Source organism: Microcaecilia unicolor, chromosome 13, assembly GCF_901765095.1.
Source record: "Microcaecilia unicolor chromosome 13, aMicUni1.1, whole genome shotgun sequence".
NCBI lineage: Eukaryota > Metazoa > Chordata > Amphibia > Gymnophiona > Siphonopidae > Microcaecilia > Microcaecilia unicolor.
Window position 1 is genome coordinate 59622992 of NC_044043.1, and position 22395 is coordinate 59645386.

A 22395-nucleotide genomic window follows, 5' to 3' on the forward strand; every position below is an offset into this window, starting at 1 on the left:
TTTCCAGTTCTTCTCAATCCATATAGATTCTATTGACATCATGGTTCCACATATTGCAGCATCTGAATCCCTCTGGCACATGACAGTCTCCAGGACTCAGTTCCTTCTGTACTGCAATGGGGATAGGTAATTACCTAGCAAGCTCTCTGCTCTGTTTGGGGAGAATAATGTTTGCATGTGTTCAGTTGAGTTAATAGCATTTAAAGCAGTAATACAATGATATGGGGGGGGGGGGGGGTTGTTGTGTTTTTTTTTTTTTAAATATATTAAGTCGCAGAAGAAAAGGTAATATCACAATGTACAATACTATAAAAAGTGACCAAATTTTTGATTAAAGAACTCAGTATCCCTCCACCTCCACAGCCACCCAAACCTAAGCCCACCACTTGATCTTCACAAGAACAAATAACCATCCCAACCTGAGTCAACCCTGTTATTCCTTCACATTGACCCAGATCATTAGACAGCTGGTGCTCATATAACAATCCCTGACACCTTGCCCCTCACCCCTCCGCCTCAGGAAATGATGCTCTAGTTCACAAATTCAATAAAGAACTCCAAGCTCGATGAGGTAAAGGGTCCCAAAACAAAGACCATGTTTGTTGAAAGTGGCGCCAGGTCCTAGGAGAGCCAAACTTGGCATCTAACCTTTCTGTTTTCAACAAATAAAGAGTTCATTCTTCCAAAAAGACATTGACGGTGGATCCTGTTGTTGCCGATGAAATAAAAGACATCTCCGGGTCACAAAGAATGCCTTATGTAACAATAAGTTGGGTCCCTTTCGCAATCCCAGAGAAACAAAATTAGAAAATAAGACATTGTCTCGTAGTGGGATGCGTTTACCAATAATAGGACAAAAGTCAAAATGTTCCTCCAAAAGGAATGATCGAGCTCACAAGTCCAAAACATATGCACCAAACTTGGGGCAATCGCCGAATCAGCTATTTTTAGCCAAGTAAGCCCGATGTGGAGAAAAATAAAGCTACAAAAGAAACTTTGTACTGCTGTTCCTGTAATTGTACAGACCAGGTGAATCGTTTAAGATGTTTCATCAACAACCGGAGGCCTTCACCAGTAACGTGCTCCTCCGAAAGTAGTTCCGCATTCCACAGCGAAGCTAGCTGCTCATAATCTCACTTAGGGACAATGCTCCTCAAGCTGGTTTGGAAGAAAGACAGTTGAGTCTTCTTTGTATGGATAAGCATTACAGTTTCTACTATCAAGTCTACTACATCCTTGCTCAAGGAGGATGCATCTATTGTTGAAACATAATGCTGAACCTCAGTGTAATGCAACCAGTCTGTGGGCTGCAAATAACCCTCTTTTTGGAGCTCTGCAAAAGGTTTTAATGTACCTTCCTCCTTCACCAAATCATGGACATATAGTAAATTGGGCCCCGTGCATTCCATTGTTTCAGATACAATTAGAACGATCAGGGTCTAAATCCCTGTTTCTCCACAAAGGGAGTAGCATGGTAGACAATGGAGGAAAGTTCAATTGCTTACACATCCGCTACCATGCTTGTCTCATGGAGCACAATAAAGGATGGGATTTTTAAACCACAGTTCGTGTAGGTTCACTCGTATGAAGAAAATAGATGAGTTGGATCCACCAGCTGCCGTTCTATTTCCAAAGGGGTAAAAAAAGGTAGTGCCATTAATCCAGTCTACCAGGTGACACACAGTACATGTCACATTATATCTCTGCAGATCAGGTAGAGCTAGACCCCCCCCCCCCCCCCCCGACCAAAAGACAGAGACAACTGTGGCATGGAAAGTCTAGGTTTTTTGTTATTCCAGAGAAGCTTTTTTTTTTTTTTAAATATTTTGTAAATATCCCCACATCTCTATTGGTCAAATACATAGGAAAGTACTGCAGGATCTGTAACCATAATGGAAAAAGGACCATTTCATATAATGCAATCCGAAAGTAAGAAGGACCTAAGTTGTAATACAGTTTAATTGCAACAGAATTTTTCAGTTACAGTTGTTTAAAATATTTGCCTAATAAAGCCTGATTTTGTTATTGTTGTTTGTTTCACTTGACTGTCAAAATAATTGAGATCTAAGCAACAGAAACCTCTCACTTGATGTAGGCATTTTTCAGTTTTCTGTTTATTAAAGGGAGGGGATAGATTGGGGAGAATTCAGTGAATGAAATTTTAGTGGGAGGGGAAGGAGTAGATAGGACAGATTATAAGGAGAAGGGAAATATTGAGCAGTGTAATTTCAGCACTCTAATCACTGGCTGTTTAATTTTCTTCTTTCCTAGGCTGGACTTCAAGGTGAACCTCAGCCAACTGAACAGCAAAGTGCTGAAGAGCAGACAGGCAGTGAGTATTTCTGGGGGATTGTGGAATAGTGCTGGGTAGAAATTTTTAAATAAAATACAAGTGAGATCTCATATAGCACTCACATCATCTACAAAATTGTGACACATAGGATCATGTATTCTGCCAGTTTATGCTGTAGAATTTCTGTGCACTGCCCATCTTTGATAGCTAGTGCTCATGCTTCTTGCTAGTCTGTGCTATATAACATCCATATTCCTTGAGGAGGTGCAGTGTACGTGGATAAGAGAAGTGTGCACTTCTGCCTGTGCTGGGCGCTGAGTGTATGTGTGCGTGTGTGAAGCTTGCACTGGTGCTGCCCTGAATACTCTTGTTCTTGGTTTATATGGAGATCTTTAGTTTCCTGTTTCACCATGTAAAGCACCTTTCATAGGAACTAATTTTGATAGAAACAAAATAAAGTAAAACAAACAAAAAAAAGGTAACGGAAGTTCCTTTTCATCCTGCTAGTCCAGTCCAGACTGATAGGTTATGCCTTTTTACTAGCAGGTGAAGGTAGAGAAGCTAAATGTTTCAGTGACTTTACTAGTACAAAGAGTGATGCAGCTTGGAACTTGCCACTCTTTTTATGACTCCAGCGGATGATGCAAATTGGACTGGTGAAGGAGGATTCTTCTTTGGTGGCATGACTCTCTGGGGCACAGTCTATGGCCTGTTGCCCAACTATGTTAGCTCTTGGGGAGTAGTCTGCAGAGTTTTTCTCCCTGATTGAGCTAGGAGGTGCCTTGTCCTTCCTTTGCCCCAAGCTTCAGCCAGGCTGGCACTCCTAGCAGATGTCCCACAGGGTCTCTGTTAGTGGGGACATGTAGCTTGTGTCTTGTTTGGTGCCTCCCCCCCTCAACTTTTCTCCTAATTGGGCTTTATATTAAAAACAAAAAAAGGAGCTAAGTGACACAAGCCTAGTAATGCTTGTGCAATAAAGTAAAGAAATAAATAAAAAAAGAGGAAGGAGAAAAAAATAGTGATTTAATTACATTGGGGAGTGTTGAGGGCAAGGTAGAGGGAGAATCCCTGTACTGTGAAATGTTTTCTGAGTTGGATCATGTGAGCACCAGCCTGTCTTGGAGGCATGTTGCTGAACAGGTAGTGCTGAGAGGAGTGGAAACCAATGCGGCTGGCTCCTACTGTGATGGGCATCCAGCAGGAACTGGTTCCTGAAGTGCAGTAGTCAGCGTCCGCACAGTGACATGATTCTGGGGAGGCTCCAGTCCTCTTGCTGAAAATTGAGGAGAGGGTGCTTTTGATGGGAATGGCTATCCTTTTAAGTAAGGATGGCGTGGTACTTGAACTTCTCACCACAGTGCATCCTTTTCTTGTGGGGGGGGGGGGGGTAGAGTGGAGTCTCCTTTTGTCCCCTGAAACTCAATTCATGCATGCTCTCTTGTGTTGTCAGAAGCACGTCCTCTTGGGGCTGCAGAGCCCAGCTTTGCTTACTGCGAGTATTAGAGCAGAAAGTGAGCCCTTGATGGATTCCCACAGAGCCTGCCCCAGGTGAGTAGCTGTCTGTTCAAGAGACCCAGAACAGCCAGCAGGGCTTAAAGGGGGAAGTGGGTTCCAATCCTGGCTTCTTGACAGCAGGGCGAAAGCTGGTGAGGCTGAGGAGGATGTAGCCTCTCCCTGGAGTTAGGAGTGCTTTCCCTGGTGGAAGGGGAAGAATTTCCTGTGATTAGACACTTCCGACAGGAGGGATTGTTCTCCCTTATTTTACAGGTGGTGGGAACATTGCATATGGCTGAGGCAGCACACAAGATGTTGGCTGACAGGGATCACATCCTAGAGGGGTTGCGCAGGCTGTTCAGATCTTTTCCCTTTTACAAGGTGCTCTTTTGAACGTTCCTAGTGGAGTTGGAGGCCCCGGAATTGGTGCTCAAGGGCACAAAGGTGATGAGCTAGTTCAGTGGTATTCGCTAATTTTAAAGTCCGGGCTTTCTCCATCTAGATGGCTGTCTGTTACCACTGGGGGATTTGTGGGAGAGATTTTCAGTCTGTCTGGCAGATGTGTTAGCTTATCAGTTGCGCTATTATGTTAACTCTTTAGATGATGATGCTTTTGCTGTTGGTCATGTGGGTTGGCTGTGCTCATTTTTCACTTTGGAAGAACAAGACCGACCATCGGTAACCACTCTACATAAGGCCTTTTTGCAATGTTACCTTCCTAAAAACATTTTGAACGTGATGACCAAATGGGCAGAGGATTTACATAGATTCTCTACTTCTCTGGGCTTAGGTAAATTGGTTGCTGGAATTCCCCAACTGATGATAGCGGCAGATTTACATGAATGTCAGTTTAAAGTGCTTTATCATGCATATATTACCCAGACCCAGCTGTTTCACATGGGTGGCATTGACACTCCTCTATGTTTGAAATGTTCTCACCAACATAATTCTTTTATTCCTCTATTTTGGTAGTGCTCTGTGGTATACCACTTTTGTACAAAAGTGGTTTATTATTTGCAAGGATTATTAGGTTCTGCTAACCTATCAACTGCTGGTTTTTTGTTGGATAACTATGAGGATTTTCCTCTGCAGAGCGGGGGTCACCGATTATTTATTCGCAAAGCACACTTCTTGGTAAGAAATCAGTTCACAAGATTCCCTATCTTTTTGGGGCTGGTGGAGTATGCTTCACCATCATATGTTGTTGGAGACGCAAAGGGTGGGTCCATATTTTAAGCACAGGAAGTATTTCTTTTAATCAGTCTGGGATCCTTACATCTCTTCCCTTTCAACTAGGACTCACAGTTTTATTTTAAATGTAGCAAAATGGTTTGGTGACTAGATTCCCTGGCTTCAGGAGATTCCTTCTTTTTTTTTTTCTTTCCTTTCTCTGTGGTGGGTGGGTTAGAGGGGACAGATAACAGGGCTAGAAGATTTGTGGCATATTTCTTGTTTGGAAGAGAGAGGTTATCAGAACCCAAGCCTGTCTCCCCATCCTTGGAGGTTTCTTTCTGGATGATACTCAGCTTGGGAAATGGAAGGAGGGTGATAATAAGGGGATGAATTTTCTTCATTGGGATTTAATTGTTTGTTTAGACCTGGTTCCGCTCTTTGATCCTGTTATTCTATTGGATGGTGGGGGGATGGGTGGGGTGGGAGTATTGGGGATACTTCATTTTGTATGAAAGTTCGACTGTCTCCTCCTTTGGTTTATGTGCTGCTTCTCATCTGAACAAAAATGATTTATACTAAAGTCGGAGCCACTTTGGGTCCAAAAGGGCTGAAGTAGAGCTGACATATCTTCCCTATGTGGGGCTGCAACACTGACCAATGTGTGCTGATAGCCATCCCCACCAAAACACCTGGCCTTGGTCACACATGCAGCACACATACACAATTAGCCTGTCTTCAAATACAGCAAATGTAAATTCTCAAAACTGACATACTTCAATCACTAAACTAAAAATAAAATTCTTTTTCCTGCCATTTGTTGTCAAGTGATTTAATCATTTTCTTCCCAGCTTTTTCATTGGTTTCCTCTCCCTCCATCCATGTGTAGCATCTCCTCCATCTCCCTATCCCCACCTTTTCCATCATTTTCCTTCCTCCTGCAGTCCCCCACCCCCACTGGGCCAGGTCTTCCTAACTTGCTTTGTTCACCAGCAGCAATTAAACCAGGCTGCAGAAACCTCCATTGTCCCGTGGGCCTTGCATCAAGGAATGCTGGGGTAGTTGTATCTAATCTAGTCATTTTATATTCTGCTTAACCAATTTTTTTTAGCTGAAGGTGGATCACAAATTGTAAAAAGAAAGGGCTAAACTTCCCAGTAGTACATATAGAACTTTAAAAAAAAACAAAAACAAAACTGCCATGGAATCGTCCATGAGTAAACAATTTCAGTGAATATTTGTTAAATTAGACAATATGGAGTCCAGTTTTACCAGCCTGACTAAAGACGTGCAAGTGCTTCAGCGGCAGGTTAGTGATTTCCTGACAGATCAGCCACAGGGAAGGGGAGGGTGAGGGAGGGGTTGGGGATAAGTGGGAGCAGAGGAGTACGGGAGTGGGGCAGGGGGGAGGGAGGGAGGGGAGGGGGGGAAGACTTTGTTGGTGGGCACATGGAATGTAAACGGACTAAATAATCAGGGGAAACGCAGTAGAGTATTCAAGGAGTTGGGTAGACTGAAGTGGGATGTAACATTTTTGCATGAAACACACTTAAGGCTGAGGGACACTCACTTGCTGCATCATAGGCCTTTTTGGGAAGTGGTGGTACATTAGGAAATGGGGCCAAAAAAGATGGGGGGAGTGGCTATTTTGGTCAGACAAACCTGTGGACTTGTGATTAAAGAGGTATTTCGAGATGTTAGTGGGCGTTGTGTGGGCCTCAGAGGATGGCTGCAGGGGAAGGAGCGGACATTGCTTAACATTTATGCTCCGAATGTAGGGCAGAGGGAATTTTTTCAAACACTAAAAGAAGAAATCTCGGGATTTGTGAGAGGGCAAGTTGTGGTAGGAGGGGATTTTAATATTGCCCCTGATGCAAGGCTAGATCATTCAACAGGATGAGGGCAGCAGAGTGGTCCTGTGAGGAAGGCACTGTTACAATTTTTGAAGGGGTTGGAGGTGGTGGATTGTTGGAGGTTGATGCATGGGGTACAGCGGGATTACACCTTTTACTCGCATGCAGCTCAGACGTATTCCCGGATAGATGGGCTATGGGTGCATCGCAATGGATGGCACATGGTGGGGGCTGTTGAGATAGAGACCATCTGTGTTTCTGATCATGCGCCAATGTGGATTAAATTAATTGGGTTGGGCCAATGCAGGAGACAAGGAGTCTGGAGACTCAATGAATCACTGCCTGGGGATGAGCAAGTGCAGGAAGATATTCAGCGTACTATTCAGGAATTCCGATGCTTTAATGATAATGAGGAAGTAACAGATGGGGTGTTATGGGATGCGCTGAAAGTAGTGGTGAGGGGTGCTTTGATTAAGTGGGGGCGTGCAAGAAAAGGGAAAAAGCACAGCACTCGTTGACTTTACAGAAGAGGTTATTGTATTTAGAACAGATGCACAAAAGAAACCCTACACCGCAGGTATGGGCAGACCTTAAGCAAATGAGAGGGGAATAGCACAATTGCAGATGGCAGAGGTGGATTTTATGAGAACTAAGCTCAAGCAACAATATTTTGAGTTTGCCAACAAATGCAGTGCAATGTTGGCCCATTATTTGCGGGCGCGGAGAGAGCATTCCCTTATTCAGAAGTTGAAGGATGAGAGGGGAGGTTGGTATTATACTGACTTAGACATTGGGAATTGTTTTGTGAAATATTATCAAAAACTGGAGGAAGTGACGTCACCAACAGAGATGGACGCCTGAAAGACTAGCTCCGGTCCCCCCTCGGCGGCAACGGCGAAACTCGCATAGTTAAGCGAAGCTGAAGGGTTAAAAATATAACTCACCAGACAGCGAACACAACGAGAACTCGCACATGCAACCGCCGTCCTCGGGGGTGGATTTATCCCGGTTTGCGTTCGAAGGAGCAGGACCGCAGCATACAAACAAGATGGCGGACGCGAGGAAAACAAAAAGTTCAACGGAGGCGGGAAGCGCCTCACCCCAAGGCAGCAAGCTGGGGAAACAAACGGCGGAAGAGCCGTCTGAGATGGATCAGCTGAACCTGCAGCAATGGCTACAAAATATCAGCTCCGATCTCAAAGCCCTACGGGCAGAGGTGGCGACAATGGGGGCTGACTTGAGAGGAGAAATCAGAGAGCTGGGAACACGTCTGGAAGAGACGGAAGCGCAGGTGGAGGCACAAGGTGAGGCCCTCGGATCGATGGATCAGCAGGTCGCGGGGCTGCAGAACGACCAACAACAGCTACTGGACAAGGTAGAGGACCTGGAAAACAGGGGGCGCCGCAGCAATCTCAGATTCCGGGGCCTCCCTGAAACCCCAACCTACCAGGACTGTGAGAAGGTGGTACAGGAAATAGTGTGTGACTTATACACAGCGAATGGCGAAACGGTGGAGCCTGAGGCTATCCAGATAGAAAGAGCACATAGGGCACTAGGAGCAATGCGCAACAATAAACCAAAAGATATCATTGCCTGTTTTACCAGCTATAAGCAAAAAGAAAAGGTGCTGAAACTAGCACGCCAAGCACAGGAATTTAAGTGGGACTCGTATAATATCGAAATATACCAAGATCTGGCGGCGGCGACGCTAAAGCGAAGAGGAGACTTGAAACCCTTTACACGACATCTTAGAGATCTCAAGATCCAATACAGATGGAGGCATCCCTTTGCACTGGTGTTCTATAAAGATGGGAAGCAGCATCAAATCAGATCACTGATGGAAGCACAAGAACTTTTCCCGGAGACAACGACCACAGAGACTGGGCCGGGCACGAGCACCAGACCAAAGCCTGGATCGCACCCACCCCCACCGAAATGGCAACGGGCTGGAAAGGGACCGAGAAGACTGCAGCGCCAACAATCTGCAACTAGAATTACCTGAAGAAGTATGGACATTATTGTTGGTAAAGTTATAGGATGTTAAATAAGAGTTGTTTCAAGGTTAATTATGGTGAGTTGTTAATCAGCTCAGGACAATAAGAGAAAGTTGAGAAGCTGCTGTTGTGGAGGGGGGACTGGATTGAAACAGGTTGTTCCTTCCTCCTAGACTAGGCATCCTCTGAGGTATAAGGGATGCCTAAACTTTATAGAAGGGAAGGGAAAGGGGAATTTGGGATGGGGGGTGGGAGGTGGGGAAGTAATAGTTTAGCATGGCATGGGATGCAGGCTGATTATAAGATAATGAACCAAAGTGGGGAGAAGATAAAGAAAGGATTCATGTATATTAAAAGGCATGGGGGACATTAAGTGTTTGGTGCTAAATGCTAGGGGGCTAAACATACCCAGGAAAAGACAGCTGTTGTTCCAGGAACTGCAGCGCCACAGGGTGGACATAGGGCTGATACAGGAGACCCATTTAAAAACCAAATATGAGCGACTATGCACACACAAAGCATATCCTATTGTGCACTTTGCTTCGAGCACAGATAACACAAAAAGTAAAGGTGTCCTTATAGCATTTGGTAGGGGGAAGCCATGGGAGATTAAAAAAGTTATCAAGGATAAAGGGGGGCGATACTTGCTGATTGTCTTTGCTCTGGCGGGGCGAACATATACTTTAGTGAATATATATGGCCCAAACTCACAACATGGGGAATTTTTCAAAGCATTAGACCAAACACTCACCAGACACGTTGAAGGGTCCCTATTGATGGGAGGGGATTTTAATCTTACACTGAACCCACAATTAGACAATACGGTGAGAAGGATAAACTATGCAAAAAGTGATAGAAGGCAATTTCATGAATTTATAAACCACTGGCAACTACAGGATTACTGGCGGAGAGACAATCCTAATCAGAGGGCATATACATACTTCTCCACAGTACATCAATCCGCATCTCGAATTGATATGTGGTTGGGGGACTCATCTTTATTAGGAGCAATAGGAGAACATTCTATTTTACCGAGGACCTGGTCGGACCATTCCCCGGTGCTCTTGCGGCTCCGGGGGGTGGGCCCGCCGGGGCCAAGGAGGCTGTGGCGCTTGGACAATGCCTTGTTGTCGGACCCAGCAAACATAATACAGATAGAGCAACATATCCGAGAATATATCCAATTTAATGATACTGGGGAAGTCTCTCCGACCATGATATGGGAAGGGTTCAAAGCAGTGATCCGAGGTCATTTGATAGCGTTGCGTTCTAAATGCTGGAAGGAAAGATGCGCGAAAGACAAAGATTTACGTTCGAGGTTAACACAAGTAGAAAGACAACTGCAAGAGGGGACAGCCCAAAATCCGTTACAATTAAGGGGACAGGCATCTGAACTGCGTACTCAGCTGCAGGAGCTCGAGTTAGCCGAAATAGCGGAAAAATTACAGAGAGTACGCCAAATATATTTTGAATTTGGCGACAAACCAAGCAGGCTTTTGGCCCACAAATTGGCACAACACACCAATAGGAATATGATAGGGGGACTTAGAGATGCAGGGGGGGAGATACACTCAGAACCAGAGTTCCTGGAATCAGCATTTAGAGGATATTATCAAAACTTATACAGGGCAGAGGAGGGAGGCGGAGAAGAGGAAATAAGGGAATACTTGGCGAATGTAGACCTCCCGAAACTACCGGAACAGGCCGCACAAACCTTGGCACACCCATCACATTAGAGGAGGTGGAGCAGACATTCGAGCACTATCCCCAGATAAAGCTCCAGGACCAGACGGGTTTACTCCCAAATTTTATAAAATTTATGTAAAGCTACTTGCCCCATTGTTACTACAAGTGTTTAACTCACTAGATAAAAATACGAGCTTGCCCTCAACATGGAATATGGCCACAATTACGGTTATACATAAACCAGGCAAAGACCCCCAATTATGCAGCTCTTATCGACCCATTTCGTTATTAGGGGTGGACTACAAAATATTTACAAAGATCATGGCCACACGACTCCAGAAAATTCTCCCACAGCTAATACATGAGGATCAGACGGGCTTTGTCCACACCCGTCAGACGTTTGATAACATCCGGAGAACACTACAGGTGATCCAAGGGGCCCATATACTTAACTCCCAATTATGTATATTATCTCTAGACGCAGAAAAGGCCTTCGATAGAGTCAGCTGGCCTTTTCTTTTTGGGGTGCTCAAACAGATGGGCATAGAAGGGAAGTTCATGGAGTGGATACATCTCATTTACCAGACCCCATCAGCAGCAGTACGCGTCAACGGGACGCTGACGCGCCCGTTTTCTTTATACAGAGGCACCAGACAAGGGTGTGCACTGTCGCCTTTACTATTCGCATTGGTGATGGAGCCATTAGCTACTAGAATCCGAGGGCATGAAGAGATTAGGGGCCTTCAGGGAGGGGGTATAGAAACTAAGATACTCCTCTTTGCAGATGACATTTTGCTGACATTAAAAGACCCCCGGGTTGCCTTACCGGTGGTGGGAGAAGAGATACAAAAATATGGTGAGCTGTCAGGCTTTAAGATTAACTTTGATAAATCTGAAGCACTCGACATAAATATACCAAACTCTATCCTAACCTTTTTGAAAAAACGATTCCCCTATAAATGGGCTAAAAAAATATATTAGGTATCTGGGGATAAATATACCTCGTCGGATAGAAGATCTATTTGAATACAATTTCCCTGGGAAGGTACGAGAACTATTTCAGGAAATAGAAAGATGGGAGGGATTGACAATATCATGGGTAGGCAGAATCAATGCTATCAAGATGGTCATACTTCCGAAACTGCTTTACTTGTTTATGGCATTACCAATAGAGATACCAGATAGCTTCTTTCGGGGCTTGCAGGGTAGAGTCTTTTCCTTTATTTGGAGGAAGAGACCACCCAGGGTGAGGCGGGACACGATGTATCAACCCAGAGACAAAGGAGGTATGGGAGTCCCATCATTTTATGATTATTACTGCGCGGCACACCTTAGACTATTAGCTAATTGGTACCAGAGCACAGAGAAGTTATGGGTTGGCATAGAACAACATTGGCTAAGTCCGTACCCACTCAGAGCAATTCTATGGCTGCCTAAGAGTACACTTAGCGAGGTACTTAGAAGAAGCCCCTCTCTCCTACGGTGGCCTTTGGCAGTTTGGAGCAAGATTAGGAAACAGTTCTTTCCAGAACGCACTTATTTTCAACACACTTACCTTAGATTTGCCCCTCAATTCGGCATGGGCAGATACGATAGAATATACAAGGACTGGGAAGAACTGGGATTGTATGAATTGGGACAAATGTGTAATGAAGAGACGATCCCCACATATCAGGAGCTATGTCAGGACTATGGGCTCTCCCCGCTACAGGCTTTTCATTACTATAGAGTGCAAACCTTTCTTAAACGAACAGCGGGAGAGGAACTGGAGTTAACAGAAACACAGCTGGAAAAAGGGATGACGGGAGGGGGTGGTCGAGGGAGTATCACTAGAATCTATGGAGCTCTGTTGGCAAGGAAGTGCCCAGTGGAACATTATACACAAAAATGGGAGCTAGCGATAGGAACAATATATGATCCCCCACAATGGGCACAGATATTTAAGTCCTTACTCCGGGTATCGGTGTCCAGCAAGATGGTGGAAAATGGCCATAAAATATTATATAGCTGGTACTATACACCCACCCGCTTGGCTAAAATGTTCAGATTAAGCTCGGCAAGTTGTTGGCGAGAATGTGGGGAAGATGGGGATATGTTTCATATCTGGTGGTCATGTATATATGCACAAAGATACTGGGCAAGCATCATAGACTTTATCAGCTCAGTGACTGCTATACAATATCAACGGAAAATGGAATACTGTTTGTTACATCTTCGACCGCCCAAGGTACCACGGCATATACATCAATTTGCCATACAAACATTTGTGGCGGGCAAATTAACATTAGCAGCAGCATGGAGGAAGCCAAATTTGCCAGACATATCAACTGTATTAGGGAAATTGGAGTATATTCAATTAATGTCTAAACTCACAGCTATGAGGACAGGATGTATGGCTAAATACCTAAAAACTTGGGAATCTTATACAGCCTGGAGGGAAACCTCTGTGGAATCCTAATGCCACATATTTAGTAGGGGAGGGAGGGGAGAGGGTGGGAAGGGGAGGGGGGATAGTAAGTGAAATATCAGAAGACATTCTATGGGAAATGAATCAGAAAAGGAGACTATGTATGCGTATTAGAATGGTATATTTTGGAGACAAGTGATGTTTAAATCTGGTTTTGTACAATTCTGCAAAATATGTAAATAAATGATTTAAAAAAATATATATTATCAAAAACTTTATAGTGCTTCTGGAGAACAACAGATAGTAGATATGGCTCGGTTTTTGGATCAGATTCCTTTACCATACTTGGATGAAACTGAAAGAACCCAGCTTGGGGAACCCATTAGATTAGGGGAGGTTCAGGGGTGATAAAACGGCTCCCTAATGGTAAAGCGCCTGGCTTAGATGGAGACTTGGCGAGGTTTTATAAATGCTTTGTAGGGGAGTTGGGAGACCTCTTGGTGCGGATGGGAACTGGAGCGTTGGAGGGAAGTGGGTTACCGGTTTCTATGTCCGAGGCTGGGATAACGGTTCTGCCTAAGCCTGGGAAAGATCCAGTGGTTTGTGGTGCCTATAGACCTATCTCACTTCTGAATGTGGATGCAAAGATAGTGGTTAAGGTCCTGGCTAACAGGCTGGCTAGGATGCTGCCGAAGTTGGTCCATATCGACCAATCGGGATTCATCCCGAAGAGACAGGTAGGGGATAACATTAGGCGTACTCTTCATTTGATATGGGAGGCACAAAGATCCCAGGCTAGTACATCTTTGTTGGCTATAGACACAGAGAAGGCTTTTGACCGGGTGAGCTGGGGGGGGTTTTTGCGTGCAGTGATGAGTTGCATGGGCTTGGGAGACAATTTGGGGGCTTGGCTGGCAGCTTTGTGCACAGCACCGAAGGCGCGTCTTAACATCAATGGGGGATATACTCCCTTCTTCCCAATAGGTAGAGGGTCTAGGCAGGGATGCCCCTTGTTGCCACTCCTCTTTGCCCTGTAGTTAGAGCCATTGGCGGTACTGATACGGCAGCATCCAGATTTTCAGGGTATTAGGGTTGGGGGGGCTGGAACATCGAATTGCGTTATTTGTGGATGATGTGCTACTTTATGTGGTGGATCCTGAGCGGACACTACCTGTGGTGTTTGAGATTTTTAAGGAATTTGAACGATATGCTGGCCTAAGAGTTAATGTGGATAAGAGTGAGTTATTGGGGATTTCTTTGAAACAAGGGGAAAAAAGTAGATTGAGAGCATTGTTTGCATTTAACTGGGCCAGGCATCACATTCGGTATCTGGGGATTCAGATTCCTAGGGACTTGGGTAGGGTGTATAGTCTCAATTATGGGAAGGTAATAGACCAAATTCAGGGGGAATTGTCCCGGTGGAAGGGATTGTGGCTTTTGTGGTGGGGGCATATGGCAGTTTGTGAAAATGAACGTGCTGCCTAGATTGCTATTTTTGTTTCAGGTGCTACCAGTGGCGGTTCCGAAACAGATATTTAAACATCCCTTTCCTCAGAGCAAGCTCCATTTACCACTACCCTCTGTCTCCTCCCATTTAACCAGTTTTTAACCCAGTCAGTCACTTTAGGTCCCATACCAAGGGCACTCCATTTATTTATCAGTCACTTGTATGGAACTGTGTCAAAGGTTTTGCTAAAATCCAAGTACACCACATTTAGCGCCCCTCCCACATTCAACTGTTTGGTCATCCAGTCAAAGAAATCAATCAGATTCATCTGACACGACCTGCCTCTAGTGAAGCCATGCTGCCTCGGGTCCTGTAGTCCATTTGAATCGAGAGTTTCCATTAGTTTACAGGTCTGTAATTCCCAACCTCCTCCTCCTGCTCTTGTGCAGAAGGACCACATCCACCCTTCTCCAGTCCTCCGGGACCACTCCAGACTCTGAGGCACTGAAGAGGTCAGACAGTGGAGCCGCCAGAACATCTCCGAGTTCCTTGAATATCCTCAGATGTATCCTATCTGGCCCCATCGCTTTGTCTACTTTTATTTTAGCTAGCTCCTCACGAACACAGTCTTCTGAGAATCTAGCCCAGTCTACCACACATCCATCCTCCTTAGCATTTGTTTTCTGCGATCCTACCCCCGGCCTTTCCTCCGTGAACACAGAACAGAAATAAATGGTAAGCAGTTTGGCTTTATCCTTATCAGTTTACACATATTTCTCCCCCTCAGCTTTGAGCCTCACAATGCTATTTTGTCACTTCCTCCTGTCAAATATATATATGAAAAAAGTCTTGTCCCCCAATTTTACCGTATCGGCTATTTTTTCTTCCATATGTATCTTCACTTTCCTGACAGCTTTTCCAGCTTCTCTGAGCTTTTACAGGTATTTTTCCCCATCTTCCTCTTTCTGAGTCCTCTTGTAACATGTGAAGGTTAATCTTCTTTCCCTTACCTTTTCAGCTACTGAGTTCAAGAACCAGAGTGGCCTTCTTTTCCTCTTACTCTTATGTAATTTTGTAACATAAAGGTTAGTTGCCTTTAAAATAGCTCCTTTCAATTTCGCCCATTGCTGTTCTACTTCCTTCAGCTGTTCCCATCCAACCAACAGTTCCTTGAGAAATTTCTCCATCTTGGCAAAGTTAGTTCTTTTGAAATCTAGGACCTTCAATCTCGAATAAGCCCTCTCCTCCCTTGTCTTAATATTGAACCATACCATTCGGTGATCATTAGATGCCAAATGATCTCCCACCATAACATCAGAAACAATGTTTGTAAGCACGAGGTCTAGAATAGCTCCATCCTGTGTCAGTTCCGTCACCCACTGCTGAAACAATTCTTCCTGTAGAGAATCTAAAACCCCTTTGCTTCTGGTCGCCCCTGCAGCAGGGATGCCCCAATCGACATCCAGCATATTAAAATCACCTATCAGTAGTAGTTTCCCTTTCCTAGCTATCTTTTGGATATTTTCAATTAAGTCTCTGTCCATTTCTTCTGACTGTGAAGGTGGCCTGTATATTACACCAATGTAAATACATTTTCCTTTCCCTCTTACCAGTTTAAACCACAGCCTTCCTTACCCCATACGTCCTGCAGTTCTGTCACTTTGATATTATTCTTAACATATAATTCTACTCTTCCACCCTTTTTTCCTTTCCTGGATGTCCTTGTGGCAGTGATTCCAATGGAGGGTGGAATAGGAATCCTTCAAAGCCAGAACTAGAAAGTGGAGGCACTCCTAAAGTAAGCAATTCACCTCTTCAGTTCTGGAAGTCCAGTTGGCAATTTGTGGAGATTATGTGGCTTAGAGCCATGCTGTGTTGGTTTCAACTGTGTCTGGAGTCCCTAGAGTTGTTGTGTTTGCAATCAAGGGTGGCCTATTTGGCGAACATTTGTTCTCAGTCAGTGGCTTTGGTTCTGGTAGCCCACTGGTGGCTCTAGCTGTGAGTTGGTCAGCAGACTCGGCCTCCAAGGTGCACTTGAGCAAACACCCTTTCCAGGGACATTTGCTATCTGGGGAAGACCTGGAAAGGCCAGACCTCAGCAGCTCCCAGAGGACAGGTCTTGTACTTTGTGCAGAAGCAATGGCCAAAAAATTGTTTTATGCTTCAGTTGGGCAGGAGGGGTGCTCCTGCCTTTATGCTTCAGTTATTCAAGAATTGACCCTTTCATGGAACCTGAAAGCCAAGGGATTGGGGGGGGGGCTTCCTTTGCCTCCAGAACACCCCCATGAGGCAGAGTGAGCCCATTCCTTGGAGGGCCAGGTGTGGAGGGAGCATCGCATTTGCTGGTTCTACCAAAGATGGACCAACATAACCTCCAACCATTGGGTTTTGGAGGTGGTACAGCAAGGCTAAGCCTTCAGATAGCAAACACACCTTGGTACCTTTGTGTTATCACCTGAAATGGAGGGCAGTCAGCAATACACTGCAGCACCTGTTCCAATCAGTGGGCTTTGCAGGAACAAGACCAGATGTGAACATAAGACTAGCCATACTTGGTCAGACCAGTGGTCCATACAGCCCAGTACCCTGTTTCCAACAGTGGCCAAAAGTCACAAAGTACCTGGCAGAAACCCAGAGATGTGCTAGAAATGGGGAACTTCCATCCCTTTCTGGACTAGAAGGGGGTCAGTGCATTTCTTCAAGTTCTACATTTTCATGTGGAGACATTGCAATCAGTAATTTCATCACTCAGACCAAAGGAGTTTTTGATCCCCTCCTGGATCTGGTCTAAACTTATTTCCATATTATTAGGGGGGCACAAGTGCTTCCTGTAGTTCTGTGACTTGGCAAACATTTTTCAGTTCAAGGCAATGTCTTTTGGGATTGTGACAGCCCCAAGAATCTTCTCCAAGGTGGTGGCAGCCTTTCTGTACAAGGAAAGGATCTGCATGCACCCTTTCTTGGATGATTGGTTGATCTGAGTGGACTTGGAGGAGGGTACACAGGCTTCCACATTCAGAGCGGTCGGGCTTCTTGAGTGGCTTGGTTGAGTCATCAATTATGCCAAGAATCACCTGGTGCCATTCAGGCTGTCAAATATTTAGAGGTCATCTTGTATACTAGGTCGTACAATTTTTCTTATGCACTGAGGACAAACAAGTTAATAGCTCAGGGGCAACATTGAAGGTGATCTTTTGGGTTAGAGTGCACATGAAGTTGATTCATTGAGGAGCCTACTTCTTGGTCCGTGTTGCAAAGGGGCATTGATCAGAGCTGGTTTCATCGTGCTCCATAAATTGTCTGAAGGTGGTTGGCGCTACTACTGTTCCTTCATCTGTTGAAGGGAAAGGCTGTTCAATGGTTGACCAACCAATGGGGAGCCAGGAGTGCATCTATGGTGCAAGAAGTCAGTTGGCTGTGCTACTGGGTCTAGATCAACCTCTTGGAGTTCTCAGCAGTGCACATTACAGGAACAGAAAACCATGAGATGATTTTCCTCAGTTTTTGAACACAAGAAGAGAGTAGGAATTGAGCCCCTCAACCTGCTGATTAGTAGTGGAGTGTTGGGGACCTTCAGGCTGTGATTTGATGGTGTCAGATTGTCGAAGTGTTCTCCTTTAGACATAGAAAATAAGAATGGCAGAGATTTGATGCTGTGTTGCAGCCCTGTCTTTCCTTAGCTTCTGATCAGTTGGATTCCAAGAAGGATTGCAAAAAAAATAATCTTAGTTTCCCCAGATGGGCCCTGCCACCCATAATATGCAGATCAGGTTTGTTAGTTGGTGGGGCCCCCTTTGCTGTCGGAAAAGGAGCCTGGACGCCTGAGATAGGGATAGATTCCCATGGAGGACCTGGATTTTTTTTGGCTTATGGTTTGGACCTTGAAAGGTGCTAGCTGAGGCATAAAATAAATTCAGCTTTTATCATAGCTACTCTTCTAAAAACTCGTAGGAGCATATGTCCAAGTTAGGCATGTTTTTTTGAGTATTGATGTGTAGCATGGGAATTATTTCTGTAGTGGTCAGATTTGCCTTCCATTCTGGCTTTTTTTTTTTTTTACAAAGGGAAGTGGACCAGTTGGTTCTTAACTCCCTCAAGTTCAGGTTGTAGCCCTTTCTTGGTTTAAAGGCAAGGTGAAAGGGATGATATTGGTGGCACAGGTGGATATTACTTGGTTTTTGTGGAGAGTCGAACATGTCTGGCCTCCGGTTCATTTAGTTCCTCTTCAGTGAGGTTTGATTCTGGTAGCATCCAAGTCCACCTTAGCATGTTAGGTTAAGGTTGTGATTTAGTCAGTGTATATTCTTCACTAGAAAGTGGAGCTGCTAGGCTTCCAGGCTCATTCAACAAGGTCTGGCTGGGGGCTTGGATTGTCACTCTAGAAGATATTTGTAGAGCAGCAACATAATTTTCATTGCACTCTTTTGTACTACTTAATAAGATTTGATGTCATGACTAGAGAGGATGACACTTTTTGGTAGGGCATTTTTGGAGGGAGCCTTATCTATCTTCTACCCTGAGGGATAGAGCTTTGGTACATCCCATTAGTGTGGACTGATCTAGGAAGGTGAAATTTGTCCCTGCTTGCTAACTTCCTTTCCTGCTTAGGAAAAATGCAGTCAATGCAGTTTTTTGTAGCATCTGTTTACACTCTGTTTTCTTTTCTTGGTGCCATTGCAAAAGTTTATCTTGGGCAGGGATCCTAAGTGTGTGTAAGTTTCTTTTTCTCTGGGTATCCGCTTGTGTGTTAGCATATTGGCAGGTTCCAGGCTGTACCACTCCTTACATCAGAAAGTTCAGCTTCTCTGCCTCCATCTGATGGTAGAGTTGCATATCCCGTCAGTTTGTGCTGTTTTTGCAGGATTCAAGGAAAGGAAATTAGCAGGTAAGAACAAATTTCATCTTATCAACAGCTGGAGTCTTTGTTGAGAGGTGGAGGTAGTTGTTCAGAAAGAGGTGGATCTAGTAATGATGTACTTTGTCCTTCACAGGGTGACTCATGCCTGGCTGAGGTGTCTCTGGCTCTGGTTCTCTCCGTGGAGTATAGTGTGGCTGAAAGGCAGCTGCAAGCTCTCTGCCTTAGAGTCTGTAGTCTTCAGGCTGAACTCCATGAGGGGCTTTTCTATAGTGAACTGCTGCACAGTAAAGGGATTCATGTGGAACGAGGAGCAGAAGATGAGGCAGATAATTCAGAACAGTGTGCTGGTAATGAGGTAGAGGATCCGGAGCGAGGACCAGGTGATGAAGTGGATGGCACGATGGAGCTGTCGAGTTCCATGGACTCAGGTTAGTGCATATAGCCTCATTGAATCTTTCTTGTTGCCAAGCAGGTGCCTTTAGGAAGAAACACATTTTGCTACATGTTGGAATACAGTGACGACTTTGGGTGAATCATGATATCTTTTCTTAGACTGTTGCATATAATGCTGTGAAAAGGCATACATAGTGAGTGGGATTTTTCCCTGTATATATGCTGTGGGTGATACAAAATTGATGATGATAGTTCAGAACTTATTGCCCTCCCCCTCCCAAAAAAAAAATCAAACAAAATTTGTGTAGGTGTTGGGGCACGGGGGGGTGGGTGGGTGTAATTTCATATTCTGGTTCTATGCTGTATAGAAACTAGAGTAGACCAATCCAGGTCATTGCTTAGTGTCTGGCTACACTTTTCTGCACAAGTGGGTATTATCCCCTCATACCAGCAGATGGAGGTAGAGAAAAAAAGCTGAGCTGTACCAGTGACTCAAAGATATATTAACTGGTGGTGCTCCCTGGAAAGATCCAGTATTTTCTCTACTTCAGCAGATAGTAGATCATGCTATCTGGTGCTCCTGGTCCCTGGCACATCTTGGTTGAGCCTAAGGGCCACTTGCAGGTTATCCAGTCCCTGAACTGGACCTGATTGAACATGGAACTTTTTGGCTCTGCTACCTTCAGTAGTGCTTTACATTTACTGGGTGAGGCTTGTGGCTCAGTCCTACCGGACCCTGTCCGAGAGGTATGGGTCCCCTCTCCCCCACCCCTCCTTGCCTGCTCACCCTGTTTGGGTGTGAGTCCCCCAGGCTTCCCTTAAGGTCCCAGGCATAATTTAAAAAAATAATCCTAATTGGCTTTGCCTAGCTTGATTTTATTCCCTGGTGAAGGGCAGGGCATAAAGGTTTGCTGAAAGAAAAAAAGAGAATACAGAGCACACCTGAGAGATTGGGGTCAGCGGAGATGCCAGAACCCTGGGCCTGAGTCAGCTTGAGCGGCAGGGCAGGCCTACATGTGCCAGCCATGTGGCCGGGCATACCTGCGAGATAACACAGCCATATCTGCAAGAGCCCGGTTCGCCTGTCCCTCCAATTTCAGAAACATTCCCGAAGTGAGGGGGGTGGGGTGCCAGAGCTGCTGCTTCTCCCTGCTCTGAGGCTTCAACATCTGCAGCCATTTTGCCCCAGCTTGTCATTTTTCCTGCTTGCCTACCCAACCACATTGAGTCTGTTTGTAGGGGAGGTTCTGGGGTTTTTGGCTCCAGAGCTTGACCGAAATAGTCAAACAAGCCCTTCATGAGGAGGCCGACCCCTAGAAGCCTGGATGCTCCCAGCTTAGGGCCCCCTTGTGGGAGCCATGCTCTACAAGGGGGATTGGGGGGGGTGTCGCAGAGGTCCCCGTCAGCTCCAGGGTGTCTGGACAGGATTTGGATGTCTTGTCTGACCCTCTGTGATTCAGATTAAAGGACTCTCTCACACAGGAGGAAGAGGAGGAGTGGTCCCATGCAATCCAAATTTTCTTTCTTGAGGGGCTCTCGTATTAATGAGATTCCAGTGACTCAGGGTACTCAAGTCTCCCACTACAGACTTCTGAGGAGAACTCCTTATTGGAGGGCCTTAAAGGGCCACAGAAGCATTTCCCGCTTGGCTCTTGCCCATGTGATGCTCATGGAATAGGAGTTCCTGGATAGGGCTTTCAAGGGGGTCTGAACACTTGATTACCTCTATTCCTTTGCCCCTGAGGAAGAGAAGTATTGGGTGTACCCAAGGTGGATGTTCTTGTCACAGTGATCACTAAAGCAACCACTGTCCCTGTTCAGGGTGGCTCGGCTGTCCTGGGGGCTCCATGACAAGTGTCTGGAGCAGCACTTACACCTAGCCTTTCAGTGGGGGCATCCAGTGTTCAGGCAGGCATCTGTGTTGGTTATGTAGCTTGTGCTTTGCTGTGCTGGCTGCAGCAGTTTCTGGAGTCCCCTGCAGTTTCCCCTGGAGCGTCCTACTTGGCAGTTGTCTTTTATAATTATGTTTAGCTGATTTCGTGGTCAGTGTGCTCGGATATGGTGGGCTGTTACTAGCTATGGCTCTGCCGTTGGGTTGCGAATACTGCCTTCAAGAAACTTCTCGGTCAGTTTCGTTTCCGAGGGCACTTACTGTTTGGAGAGGATCTGGAGAAGCTGGTGAAGGAATATGATGGCGGCTTAGCCCCTTTTCCCTTAGCTGAGGCAAGATAAAGGCCGACAGAAACCAAATTGGCAGCTGAAGTTTGCCGAAACCTGCTCCCCCGTCACAGCCCCTCCTCCCTTCCACCTCCTGAAGGCCCTCACCAGGCCTACTTTTTAATGCCCTGGTGGTCTAGTTTGCGCCCCCCCCCCCTCTCCCCTGACCTATCTTTTTAAATCTCTTGATAATCTAGTGGCCTCTTCAAGGCAAGAGTGATCCCCAGTTGCTCTTGCTACTGCTGGATCCTCAGCTAGTATAACTGCCGGGACTTCCTGAGGCAGCCTCCCAAGACTGATGCAGGAGGTCCCAGCGGCCATTTTGGGATTTAAACCAAAATAAACAGAAGCAACTAGAAATTGCTCCTTCTTATGGTAGTTCAAATCCTAAAATGGTGGGAGGGGCCACCACTAGGGCATTGAAAAGTAGACCTGGAGGGGGAGGGGCAGGAACAGCTGGCCTTGGGAGTTGTCAGGCAGCCCAAGGGGAGATGGAGAGCAATGGTGGGGGTGGAGAGTTTGTTTCAGTTGAAAATGCACTGCCATTTTCGTCCACAACGCCAATTTTGGGTCAGTTTTGATG

General features: G+C 45.5%; 1 protein-coding gene across 2 annotated transcripts in view; it reads left to right on the top strand.

The window, feature by feature from the left end:
* The window catches only part of KIAA0100 (KIAA0100 ortholog), a 144726-nt gene that overhangs the window by 10075 nt on the left and 112256 nt on the right, over window positions 1–22395 (top strand). For both annotated transcript variants that reach the window (XM_030222080.1, XM_030222081.1), the window contains exons 5-7: window positions 8–126; window positions 2272–2332; window positions 19336–19630. In XM_030222080.1, the coding sequence (XP_030077940.1) occupies window positions 8–126; window positions 2272–2332; window positions 19336–19630 (475 nt within the window). The remainder of the gene's footprint in view (window positions 1–7; window positions 127–2271; window positions 2333–19335; window positions 19631–22395) is intronic.